The 14027-nt window shown below is 43.4% G+C and overlaps 1 protein-coding gene across 4 annotated transcripts in view; it reads left to right on the top strand.

Annotated features, from left to right (window-relative positions):
• Positions 1-14027, top strand: part of PTPRA (protein tyrosine phosphatase receptor type A) — a 233052-nt gene that overhangs the window by 103369 nt on the left and 115656 nt on the right. For all 4 annotated transcript variants that reach the window (XM_065598358.1, XM_065598359.1, XM_005291495.4 and 1 more), the window contains one exon: positions 4206-4277. In XM_065598358.1, the coding sequence (XP_065454430.1) occupies positions 4251-4277 (27 nt within the window). In that variant the 5' untranslated portion in view covers positions 4206-4250. The remainder of the gene's footprint in view (positions 1-4205; positions 4278-14027) is intronic.

A 14027-nucleotide genomic window follows, 5' to 3' on the forward strand; every position in this document is an offset into this window, starting at 1 on the left:
TAGCCTAATTAGATCACATCTGCAGCGCAATGGCCTCAGTACAACATGGCTTATCACAGTCAGCTGACTGCTCCATGGCAAGATTGCGTTAAATTCATATCCTCAGGATATTGCATTTTTGTAAGATGATCTGGCAATGGGATTACATTGCAGGCACGCTGAGTCAGTCCGATCCTAGCAAGGCAGCCTAGTGAAAATACTTGTACAGTTGGCTAGTGCTGACTAAGTTGAATGTAGAACCTACATTCCTATCCCTTTCAATACTGCTGTATAAACTTATTTAGTTGCAAACACACTTTTTCTATATGCACAGACCATATGAATTTCAACTCCAAGTGCAGGTCTGGATGTATGAACTTCTTGGTGTATACAGTAGTATTAGCTTATGTTAAATATACATTTACGTTGATATCTTGGGACATGTCTGCACAGTCCTGTATTTAACACCTGTCAAAAGGAACTAGGGAGGGCATTGAGTCTAAGGACTAGAACAGAGGATTAGGAGTCAGACTACTGAGTTCTAGTCTGAGTTCTGCCACTGATTGTTCATGTGACCTCAACAACTATCTGAACTTGGGGCCCAATCCAGTGCCCATTGAAGTCAATGGAAATCTTTCCATTGGCTCAATGGGTTTTGAATTAGACCCGTAAACTCTGTTCCTGTCACAGTTCCTCCTTGTGCTTCAGTTTCTCTAGGGATATGAATACCTTTCTCATAAGCTTGTTGGCATGATTGTAAAAGAGGTTTGAGGCAATACCGCTGAGCTTTTGTGCTGCTGATCCTTCTATACTGGGGGAGAGGGAGCTACTAGAGGAATAGTGGTTGAAAAATGGAGTGTGGGGTTTGTTTGTGTGTGAAATGATTTCAGAATCTTTTATTAAAAAATTCTGCACATTTCAACCAGCTTCTGTTAGAGATCTGAACTGCAGAAGTAAATCTAATCTAGTCTTCAGAGGGGTTTGGATCTAGGGCTTTTTTTGATTGACTTCTGCTTGTTTAGCAATACGAATGAGTAGGACCCCACCAAATTTACTGCCCATTCTGGTCAGTTTCATGGCCAGAGGGTTTTTAAATTGGTCAATTTCACAATTTCAGATGTTTACATCTGAAATGTCAGTGTTGTAACCATGGGGGGCCCAAATCCAAAATGGGATTGTGGGATGTGGGGGTTGCGAAGTTGTTATATGGGGAGTCCCAAGATTGCAACCCTCACTTCTTGGCTGCCTAGGCGGCAGCCTCCAAGCTTCCTGCAGTTAGAGAAGGTTCCTGGAGGTGGGTAGGATCTCCTCCATGCTGCTAGTCCCGGTCAGTTACAGATTAAGGTAGGGGCCCCTGGCCAATTTGGGGCCCCCCTTTGAAAAAAGGGTGCCCCAGTCGCAGAAGAAGCTCTGGGGGACGGAAACCCTGAGCCCGGGTTGCCTCGGCCTGTGGGATGGGGATGCGGAAGCTCCAAGCCCAGGCTGCCTCAGCCGGGGAGGTGGCGGCGGTGCGGAAGCCCCGAGCCGGGGCTGCCTTGGCTGTGGGGTGGGGAGGGGAGGGAGGGTCAGAAGCCCCGAGCCTGGGCTGCCTTGGCTGTGGGGTGGGGAGGGGAGGGAGGGTCAGAAGCCCCGAGCCTGGGCTGCCTTGGCTGGGGGAAGGGTGGAAGCCATGAGCCCAGGCCGCAGCTGACAGGAGCGGAAGCCCCCAGCCCGGGCTGGAGCTGCTGGGGGAGGAAGCCTGGAGCCTTGGCAGGAGCCGCGGAGAAGGCGGGGAGGGCAGAAGTCCTGATCCTGGCTGGAGCAGTGGGGAGCAGAAGCCCAGAGTCTGGGCTGCCTGCAAGCCCTGGCTGGAGTGGGGGATAGGTCTTGAGCCTGGGCTGCCCTGGCTGTAGCTGACGGGAGCAGAAGCCCCCAGTCCCAGGAGCCACCGGGGAAGAAGTCCCTGAGCTCTGTGCCAAGAGCCGTGGCAGGGGTCGTGAGGTTGGGGGGCAGAAGCCCAGAGCCCAGGCTGCCCCGGCTGCAGCCACCGGGAGCAGAAGTCCCCAGCCCGGCAGGAGCTTTTGGGGGAGCAAAAGCTGCAGGGAAAGGGAGATGAAAGCCCGGAGCCCAGCTTCCAGGCTGCTGCAGCATAGAAGTGAGGGTGTACCACCCTCATTTCTGCACTGCCTCTGGAGGTGGGTCTGATCTCCCCACCAAGAGCAGCCATGCAAGGGAAGGACAACTCTTGTCCCTCCCCAGTTGTCCAGGCTAGCAGTTAGGAGCCCCGGGCTCCCAGCAGCAGGGGAGATCAGATTTAATAGGGAAGGGCTGATTTCACAGTCCGTGACACATTTTTCATTGCTGTGAAATTGGTAGAGCATGTCCTTAAGAATGTTTAGCATATGCCCCTTCATGCTTCGGCCACCATTTCAGTCTGTCACATAAATACCTTGCAGTGCCAGCTACAAAAGTCCCATGTGAACGCCTGTTCTCACTTTCAGGTGACATTGTAAATAAGAAGAGGGCAGCATTAACTCCTGTAAATGTAAACAAACTTGTTTGTCTTTGCGATTGGCTGAACAAGAAGTAAGACTAAGTGGACTTGTAAGGTCTAAAATTTTGCATTGTTTTGTTTTTGAGTGCAGTTATGTAATAAAAAAAAATCTACATTTAGAAGTTGTACTTTCACGCTAAAGAGATTGCATTACAGTACTTGTGTGAGGTGAACTGAAAAATGCTTTCTTTTGTTTATAATTTGTACAGTGCAAAGATTTGTAATATAATATGAGCAGTGTACACTTGGTATTCTGTGTTGTAACTGAAATCAATATATTTGAAAATGTAGAAAAACATCCAAAATATTTAATACATTTCAATTGGTATTCTATTGTTTAACAATGCAATTAAAACTGCGATTAATTTTTTTAGTTAATCGCATGAGTTAACTGCCGTTAATTGACAGCCCTATTAACAATACATTTTAATAGCAAACTAATGGCATTTCAGGAAATGAGCACTGAAAATTTAGAAAATAAAAAGTGATCCCATTCTAAGCCAGATGGCAATGAAATGCAACTGAGCCTTGGTGCCTGAGTTCCTGCTTTCCGCCTGTAATACTGATTTCACTGTTAATGTGGGTTTGGGGCCTTTGTGTGGAAATTCAATGTTCTTGATTTAGTGGACAATGTTTCTTGTTATATAGGGAGCAGTTCGGGTGAGCCCTGTGCCATCCCATTTTTACTTTAAGAAATATGGTCACCCTAATGTGCTGGGTCTTGAGCTCAGCTCTCTTTCAGCTGGGGGTCACAGTCAAGTTATTCCCTTCACTGTCTATCTCTGATTTCCCTCCCTCCTTTCTTCCAACTCCCCCGGTCATTCTGCTCAAACAGCAGCAGACTCCACTAACCTCAGATTAAATTTAGCATTGTGCTGTAAATCCAAGAGACCAGCCAAGAAACAACCTCTCCTCCCAGTCAAATATGGGTATCCTGCACATCCAAAGCCAGTTCTGATCTGATATAGAGACACTCCTCTGTCCCATGAATGTCATTGTAGGCTGCTCAAGACATTCTGCTTTTTCCTAGGCCATACATAAGATGGGACTCATGCCCGAACTTGGTAGGTCACATAGTAATGGAGACTCAGCTGGGACACATGTTTCAGGACAATGATAAAGTGGAGTAGGAGGGTTGAGGAGGGTCTCTGGTACATTTTCCTGAAGGATGTTCCCGAAACTGATGCTCCATGAAAAATTGCATATGTCATAGTGTTCTGCTTGGTGATTTAGCCTCAGTCTTGGTTTTCATCAACAGCAAGACGGGGTGACTCTTCTGAGAGTGATTTGAACTCAAAAAGTAATCACACCCACCTGATCCCTAGTGTGGACCATATCATCTCCTATAGACTGCTTTCAGACTGGTTGCTCATTTTATGGCCATATTATCCCCTATGTATGTTTACTACCATATAAGACACTGGAAACATGGTGAGGTTATGTCCATCATATTTTAGTGGAATTTAAAGATGTGTCCATATATTATTTTTTCTCTCTCCGGGTCTCTTTATATTTTTACAATAACATCAGGTACATTTATGTTCTAGATAGAGAGCAAGTGAAGTGGAAGTGATTTGCTGAAGGCAGTTGCAAGTGTTTTGCTCTTTCATACCTTTCCTAAAAATGTTTGTAATTGCATAGTTGTTGAATTAAGTCTTCATTTAAAAAAAAATTTTTTTTTGTTTGCTTGCAGGGGACACACTTAGAAAAACCTGTATGGGATCCTAAGAACTTACGGATGGATGATGTACTTACCATGATTAAGGTAAGGGAAAGAGTCATACTTTGGCATCACCCAATTTCCCCTCTTCTTGAAGCAGGTCTTCGGATTTAGAAGGCAAATTATAGTCATTGCTTTATTTAAAATTTACTAATAATCAGAGGTGGTATTTGGGACATTGCTAAAGTGCTAACTTGTTCTTAGAAATGTCCCTTTAAATGGAAAAAGAATTGTCTTGCATTTTAAGAATAACCTGGAACATAACATACAATGGAAAAAATACTACTTTCTCTTTTAAGGATAAGAAGAAGCTCTTTAAATTGTAAAAACTTTTATTTGAAGAGCTCGGTACAGTAATTTTTGTTCTCTTGAAACTTAAGTGGTTGAGTTTGCAATTCAGGTTCTCACCTGTCATTTCAAGCCCCTAAGTAGAATATATTTTATTAGTCTATTTCCATTATGTTGAAGTGCTGTGGTCAGCTAGTCTGTCCCCAGATGTCATGGTAGGTACCGAAGTGTTGCCATTGCTGATTAGTTAATTAGATACAGAAGGATTCTTGTTTTGCTGAAAACATAAATATACTGGGCAAGGATTTGAAAATCAAATATAAATGGACTCAGGCCTGACATTTATTTATAGATATTTTTGGGACACTCATCACTGTAGGAATTTGTGTCTTGTCTATATTTGCACTTTTCAGAAAGCTTCCTGTGTTTCCATTCTGCCACTGGTAGCTAAAATGGAATGTGGACAGTGCACTTTCACCACCACGATCTGTGCAGGATTAGGCATCATAACAGTAAAACACCAGTGCCCTACTCATTATTTGTATTGTGGTAGCGCTTAAAGCATCGATTTGTCCCAGGCTCTGCGCGTGCACACACACACACATAAGCCGGTCCCTGCCCTGAAGAGTTTCTTGTTGAATTAGACAAGATAAGGGGCAGGAGGGAAAACAAACAGAGGGGAACAGATTTTTTTAATGTTACATAGGTTCGCTGGTAGTAGAACTCAGGTTTCCTGATTTTCATGGTAGTGCTCTATCCACACTTCCTGTTCTACATTAGTTCTCTTACTGTTGCCACCTTCTGGTGGAGCTGTACTGGAGCTATTGTAGAGACAGCGAGAATTACCTTATATATGTGTTGGCCATCACTCCAGCAGTATTCTGCTGACCACCAACTTACATTAAGTTCTCTGCAAATAATCCACTAAAAAACCCCAGCAAACATGAAATACCGTAGTGAGATTAGAAATACGAATTGCCAGTCAAAAAACTATACCAAATATAGTAGTTTAGAACTTTTTTCCTGATATTATTAGGATTCACTGATACTGTTTGGCACTGTACAAGACAGAGGGCTAGAAACGGACACCCGTATTCATCTTGAGTAGTACTCTACTCCATGAGGAGTCCAACAGGAAATTAATGGGAATCTACTTGTGAGTAGGATATTCTGGAAAGTGAGGAAGGGTGTTGGAATCTGGCTCTAAATGAGAACACCTCTGTGTGCAATCTTTAGTGAGATTATTAGGCTGAAGTGTTATCACTGCAATGAGGGACAGTTCACACCACTTGGAGTTACTGTTTCAGTTTGTCTGCAGACTAGAGCACAGAAACACTGCACCGCTTTACTCTTGGTTCATATTTTGAAGGCTTTCTTAGCAACTGTATGAGCTAGAGACTTGGATTCTGGGACTTAAATGATTGGGAAGTGTCTTGGAGAGCAGAGGTAGGCAGGATGTTCCATGCATGGGTGGTGGTATGGAAGAAGGTATGAGGGATATATGTGTGGGCAGGAATATTAAATCCAGACTTGTTCTCCAGTTACACACAATGAATGAAAGGAAGGATGGCTATCATTACCTACCTTCTTTGGCATCCTTTCTTCTGATCTCCTTTGTCATATGCAGCTCACTTGGCCATGGCTAGAAGGAGATGGTTGAGATGGGCAGCACAATGTGTTATGATGTTATGTTGCAGAGATTAGACTGCAATCATAGAAACAGGTAACTGGTTTCAGAGTGCTAGCTGTGTTGGTCTGTATCAGCAAAAACAACAAGGAGTCCTAACAATTTATTTGGGCATAAGCTTTCGTGGGCTAAAACCCACTTCATCAAACGCGTGGAGTGGAAAACAGGTCATTGTCCGTCTGCCAATAAAGAATTCTCTTTGATGCTCTAGTTTTCCTTGGCTGAATGTTCCACAACCTAGAGATCTCACCATTAGGTAACTTCTTCCTGTTATTCAGTCTAAATGTTTCCTTGCTCAATATCATCTCACAACTCCTAGTTATCCCCCCCACTGACCACCCTACATGAAGGCTCCCCTCCCTCTCCCGCACCCACTTGGAGTTCAAACCCTCCAAATCCCAAACGTGTAGATAGTTATTAATTCTTCTTGTCCCGTATGCATTGCTTTATCACTCTAGACATATTATTTAAGTCCAGCCTCGTTCATCTTTTTTTTGCCTTTCTCTAAAGGCCCAATACAACTTGCACTGTTGTCCACAGAAAGACTGCCATTGCCTTCAGAGTGGTGATCAACCTCTACATTCCCACCAATTTAACATCATTCCTGTCCAGAGGTACATGGAAGTGAGATTGAAGGCATGTATGCAAGATTTCATGCGCAGGCACAGTGCTGCATTGTGGGCTGGATTTTTCCCTCTTACATGCATGCAGCCCAGTTGACTGCAAGAATGTATCATAAATGAACATTTGATCCAGTGTGTCCATTCTTCACCAGTGCAAGAAAGCTGCATGCTGTAAAACGGGTGATGTCCTTTGGTAACACCAATGGAAACAGTGGGTTTCATAGGTAGTATTAGCTCACTGGTTGGTAGTTGGAGGAAGAGATGGAAATTCATGTTCTGACGAGCAAATGATTTACAATAGGTTTGTGGCTCTTAAATATATTTGCACTTCTTGTTTGGCTTAGGATAAGAGCTGTGTGGAATGTACTTGAGAAGGAATTTGCATGGATGATTCCTTTTACAAAATGGACATCTGTATAGGCATTCATGCCATTTTCGGTAGTATCTGAGCATCCATAAGATGAGTCTATATATGGTTCAAGCAGTGTCTAGAAGATACCATGTTAAAGCCTATTTGGTTATCCTGCCTCTTGGGAGAGGTAGTCTTTTTTTGATGAAGTTAGATGAAATGCTAGTCAGTAGCTACAATCAAGGGTGTTTTCTCTGGTATAGACAGCACCGTAGGTACATATGGAGATATTCAGATATGCCTCTCATTTCTTTAACCTCTTCCACAGTTGTTTGGTTTGCAATAGTGCTCAATTACATAGCTGGAAAGAATGATTCCCTCCACTGCAGAAATTACTGGATGAAATTATATGGCCTGAATTACATAGGAGGTTGCACTAGATGACCATAATGTGGTCCCTTTTGGCCTTAATGTTCATGAATCTGTGATGCTTAGCTCTCGTCAGTTGCTTGATGCGAAATACCCCAGTATTCCTTTAGAGGCAGTTTCTTTTTGTAAAAGTATTAGTTTAACACACGTTAGCTACCAAATAGCAAGTAGCTGAATTTTTCAGGCAAGCCATAGGCTGAAAACTGTTGATCCAAGTTGTTCAGTGAATAATTATGAATAATGAAACATCCTCATAAATAGGAAAAGGTCACCTAGACCCAAAGGTTTCTTTTACACACACACACAATAATAAAGCCTGTTCATCAAATTCTTGGTTCAGCTCAGCTCTAACATACATACTGGTTATGGTGAAATTTAAGCTGAAGCCAGGGGATTGAATAAACTAGTTATAATATTTATCACCTTTGTGGCTAGACATAAGGAAGAAAAGAAAAAGAATGAATGGACATCTGGCTTAAACAAATGCTACAGGTTCATATCAACTAATCACATGTCCATCGTCTGAAAGGTTGACTTTGACAAGGAGACTTCCCCCTATTTTTATAACTTGCCATTAGAATCAAATGCCGTATGGAGACCTGGGAGATGGGTCGGAAACAAGAGGGAGTGTGGGCTATAATGGCAGAGAAAGGAGGGTCAGGGCAAAACTGGGATGCAAGATCGAACCAGTATCTCTCAGATGGCTATACACAAATGCGAGAAGTATGGGTAATAAGCAGGAAGAACTGGAAGTGCTAATAAATAAATACAACTATGACATTGTTGGCATCACTGAAACTTGGTGGGATAATACACATGATTGGAATGTTGGCGAGGATGGGTACAGCTTGCTCAGGAAGGATAGACGGGAAAAAGGGAGGAGGTGTTGCCTTATATATTAAAAATGTACACACTTGGACTGAGGTGGAGATGGACATAGGAGACAGAAGTGTTGAGAGTCTCTGGTTTAGGCTAAAAGGGGTAAAAAACAAGGGTGATGTCATGCTAGGAGTCTACTACAGGCCACGTAACCAGGTGGAAGAGGTGGATGAGGCTTTTTTTAAACAACTAACAAAATCATCCAAAGCCCAAGATTTGGTGGTGATGGGGGACTTCAACTATCCGGATATATGTTGGGAAAATAACACAGCGGGGCACAGACTATCCAACAAATTCTTGGACTGTATTGCAGACAACTTTTTATTTCAGAAGGTTGAAAAAGCTACTAGGGGGGAAGCTGTTCTAGACTTGATTTTAACAAATAGGGAGGAACTTGTTGAGAATTTGAAAGTAGAAGGCAGCTTGGGTGAAAGTGATCATGAAATCATAGAGTTTGCAATTCTAAGGAAGGGTAGAAGGGAGAACAGCAAAATAGAGACAACGGATTTCAGGAAGGCAGATTTTTGGTAAGCTCAGAGAACTGATAGGTAAGATCCCACGGGAGTCAAGACTGAGGGGGGAAAACAACTGAGCAGAGTTGGCAGTTTTTCAAAGGGACACTATTAAGGGCCCAAAAGCAAGCTATTCCGCTGGTTAGGGGGGAAAAAAAAAGACCACCTTGGCTTAACCACAAGATCTTGCATGATCTAAAAAATAAAAAGGAGTCATATAAAAAATGGAAACTAGGACAGATTACAAAGGATGAATATAGGCAAACAACACAGGAATGCAGGGCAAGATTTGAAAGGCAAAGGCACAAAATGAGCTCAAACTAGCTACAGGAATAAAGGGAAACAAGAAGACTTTTTATCAATTCGTTAGAAGCAAGAGGAAGACCAAAGACAGGGTAGGCCCACTGCTTAGTGAAGAGGGAGAAACAGTAACAGGAAACTTGGAAATGGCAGAGATGCTTAATGACTTCTTTGTTTCGGTCTTCACCGAGAAGTCTGAAGGAATGTCTAACATGGTGAATGCTAATGGGAAGGGGGTAGGTTTAGCAGATAAAATAAAAAAAGAACAAGTTAAAAATCACTTAGAAAAGTTAGATGCCTGCAAGTCACCAGGGCCTGATGAAATGCATCCTAGAATACTCAAGGAGCTAATAGAGGAGGTATCTGAGCCTCTAGCTATTATCTTTGGAAAATCATGGGAGACGGGAGAGATTCCAGAAGACTGGAAAAGGGCAAATATAGTGCCCATCTATAAAAAGGGAAATAAAAACAACCCAGGAAACTACAGACCAGTTAGTTTAACTTCTGTGCCAGGGAAGATAATGGAGCAAGTAATTAAGGAAATCATCTGCAAACACTTGGAAGGTGGTTAGGTGATAGGGATTAGCCAGCATGGATTTGTAAAGAACAAATCGTGTCAAACCAATCTGATAGCTTTCTTTGATAGGATAACCAGTCTTGTGGATAAGGGAGAAGCTGTGGATGTGGTATACCTAGACTTTAGTAAGGCATTTGATACGGTCTCGCATGATATTCTTATCGATAAACTAGGCAAATACAATTTAGATGAGGCTACTATAAGGTGGGTGCATAACTGGCTGGATAACCGTACTCAGAGAGTTGTTAGTAATGGTTCCCAATCCTGCTGGAAAAGCATAACAAGCGGGGTTCCGCAGGGGTCTGTTTTGGGACCGGCTCTGTTCAATATCTTCATTAACGACTTAGATATTGGCATAGAAAGTACGTTTAAGTTTGCGGATGATACCAAACTGGGAGGGATTGCAACTGCTTTGGAGGACAGGACCATAATTCAAAATGATCTGGACAAATTGGAGAAATGGTCTGAGGTAAACAGGATGAAGTTTAACAGACAAATGCAAAGTGCTCCACTTAAGAAGGAAAAATCAGTTTCACACATACAGAATGGGAAGAGACTGTCTGGGAAGGAGTATGGCAGAAAGGGATCTAGGGGTTATAGTGGACCATAAGATAAATATGAGTCAACAGTGTGATGCTGTTGCAGAAAAAGCAAATGTGATTCTGGGATGTATTAATAGGTGTGTTGTGAGCAAGACTGAGAAGTCATTCTTCCGCTCTACTCTGCGCTGGTTAGGCCTCAACTGGAGTATTGTATCAGAGGGGTAGCCGTGTTTAGTCTGGATCTGTAAAAAGCAACAGAGTCCTGTGGCACCTTTAAGACTAACAGATGTATTGGAGCATAAGCTTTCGTGGGTGAATGCCCACTTCATCAGACGCAAGTCTGGAGTATTGTGTCCAGTTCTGGGCACCGCATTTCAAGAAAGATGTGGAGAAATTGGAGAGGGTCCAGAGAAGAGCAACAAGAATGATTAAAGGTCTTGAGAACATGACCTATGAAGGAAGGCTGAAAGAATTGGGTTTGTTTAGTTTGAAAAAGAGAGGACTGAGAGGGGACATGATAGCAGTTTTCAGGTATCTAAAAGGGTGTCATAAGGAGGAGGGAGAAAACTTGTTCACCTTAGTCTCTAAGGATAGAACAAGAAGCAATGGGCTTAAACTGCAGTAAGGGAGGTTTAGGTTGGACCTTAGGAAAAAGTTCCTAACTGTCAGGGTGGTTAAACACTGGAATAAATTGCCTAGGGAGGTTGTGGAATCTCCATCTCTGGAGATATTTAAGAGTAGTTTAGATAAATGTCTATCAGGGATGGTCTAGACAGTATTTGGTCCTGCCATGTGGGCAGGGGACTGGACTCGATGACCTCTCGAGGTCCCTTCCAGCCCTAGAATCTATGAATCTATGAATTGTACAATCTGAGAAATATAGGAGCAAGAATAGAGCTGAGTGAAGCTTCTTCGGTGGCTTATTCCTTCTCATTAATGACACTAGAGTTGGGGAGAGAGCTAGAATAAGCTGAAATAAACAGGAGTGATGTCAACACAGAAGTATTTATTTTGAGAACTGTTAACTAACAGAACTGTATATTTTAGGCTTCAGCATTAAATATAACCAGTAGCCTAACGTCTGTGCCCTGGAACAAATGTTTTGGTGTCGTGTCTACATTAGAATTTATATTTGTGTTAATGCTTCTGAATAAAAATGTAAGTGTAGATATACTGAGCAAATGGGAGGCAGTGGGTGGCAAGGTGGTGGTTTGAGATTAATGTTGTTTTTTCATGCCTAGTATGATCTGGTAAGCTGTCAAAGGAAGTGGTGAAAAACCTCAACTCTGTTTGATGCATTTAAAACCAGACTGGACAAAAGTCTGGAAAATAGACTGAAGGGAATTATTCTTTTGCTGGCTTCTGTGCAGGAGGAAATCGATGATCTTCCCCTCTCTCATTTATGATTCCTAGAGAGACAAGGTGGGTGAGGTACTATCCTTTATTATACCAATTTCTTTTGGTGAAAGAGAGAAGCTTCCGAGCTACACAGATATCTAGCTTGTCTCTCTCACCAACAGAAGTTGGTCCAATAAAAGATATTACCTCACCCACCTTGTCTCTCTAATATGTGGGACCAAACAGCTACAACAACACTGCTAACCATGTCTTATCATTTTAATTTTTGTTGATTATCTTTACGCTTGGTTCACTTTCAGCAGAGCAGTGAAAAGTGGCCTTGCTGTAAATGACTCCGGCTCTGAGGGTATGTCTGTATCGCAGTAAAAACCGGTCGTTGTGTCTGAGCCTGGGACAATGGACTCGGGCTATAGAAATAAAAATCACAGTATAGACGTTTGGGCTGGACTCCTTGCAGGCTGTCAGGGCCTGGGATGGAGCCCAGACCTGAACGTCTAAACTGCAATTTTTAGCCCTAAAGCCTGAGCCTCGTGAGCCCCAGTCAGCTGACTGCAGGATAGAAGTATCCTGCGGGTATGTCTACATTGCAGTTAGGCACCTGCAGCTGGCCTGTGCCAGCTGACTCGGGCTGCGGGGCTGTATAGCTGCAGCATAGACTTCTGGGCTTGGGCTGGAGCCCAATCTCTAGGACCCTGTGAGGTCAGAGGGTCCCGGAGCTCAGGCTCTGCCCGAGCCTGGAAGTCCACACTGCAGTTAAGCAGCCCTGAGGCCCGCAAGCCTGAGTCAGCTGGCTTGGGCCAGCGGTGGGTTTTTAATTGCAGCATAGACATACCCTGAGTGTCTTGCCCCCTCTACAGTACTAACATTTCAGCCAGTGACTCAGAGAGAGACTGGTCCAGTGGTTTGGGTGCTAGCTTGGGACTTGCGAGCTCCAGGTTCAGTTCCCTGGCCTACTACAGACTGCCTGTGGACCTTGGGCAAATCATTTTGTGTCTCTGGATCTCCATGCCCCCCTTTGAAAAATGGGTATAATAGCACTGGCCTACCTCAGGGATGTTGAGGATAAATACATTAGCAGCCAAGTGCCTCAATCTTTAATGTAATGGGGGCCAAATAGGTACCAACGATATCCAGATAGACTAGTCTCCTTAAGAGGAGACTATTCACTCAATGTAGAACAATTTGCCATATTAAAATGTGGTAGAAGACAGTTTGCCATGCAGCATAGGAGTGTCTCAAGACGGTCTGTTCATAACATGCTTGCACGCTGAAGAAAAAGTATTCCTTGTTCACATGAAACAGATTTGGCCTCCTCATGGTGATGAAAAGAACTTTACCTCATGGTGATTACAGCCAGGAGGCAGATTGCTTATTTGAGTAAGGAATACTTCATTCATAGACAGGGCTGGCTCCAGGCACCAGCTTGGCAAGCAGGTGCTTGGGGTGGCCACTCCGGAGAAGGGCAGCAGGTCCAGCTATTCGGCGGTAATTCGGCAGACGGTCCCTCACTCCCGCTCAGAGCGAAGGACCTCCCGCTGAATTGCTGCCGCAGATCGCGATCACGGCTTTTTTTTTTTTTTGGCTGCTTGGGCCGGCCAAAACCCTGGAGCTGGCCTTGTTCATAGAATCATAGAATATCAGGGTTGGAAGGGACCTCAGGAGGTCATCTAGTCCAACCCCCTGCTTCAGGGATTGTGAACTCCTTTACCTCTGAACAGTTCTGTCTTTGGGACACTCCCACATGACATGAAAGAAGGTTATCTACTGCCACATTTCTGACATTCAGTGAGCACTTGAGAATCAGCTTTGACATGGGTATGCAGACAGATAACCCGTACTAGTATTTTTAATCAAAGCTCTAAGTAATCTGCAGAAGCAACTGAGTATCAGCCATTAGGGCCATTCCAAAAGCCAATTTTAAGAGTGGCTTTTAAAAGACCTTTTAAACAAACATAGAGACTGGGAGAAGGGTTGGAATGTGGGAGTAACATGGGCCCTTATACCATGGATAAGGGAGAGAGGAGAGAACATAGGGGGGAAATCTTCAAGTCACCAGGGCCTGATGAAATACATCCTAGAATACTCAAGGAGCTGACTTACGAGATATCTGAGCCATTAGCGATTATTTTCGAAAAGTCATGGAAGACAGTAGAGATTTCAGAAGGATGGAAAATGGCAAATATAATGCACATCTATAAAAAAAGGAAACAAGACAATCTGGGGAATTACAGACCAGTCAACTTAACTTCA

This window comes from Chrysemys picta, chromosome 5 (genome assembly GCF_011386835.1).
Source record: "Chrysemys picta bellii isolate R12L10 chromosome 5, ASM1138683v2, whole genome shotgun sequence".
In the NCBI taxonomy this organism is placed as follows: Eukaryota; Metazoa; Chordata; order Testudines; family Emydidae; genus Chrysemys; species Chrysemys picta.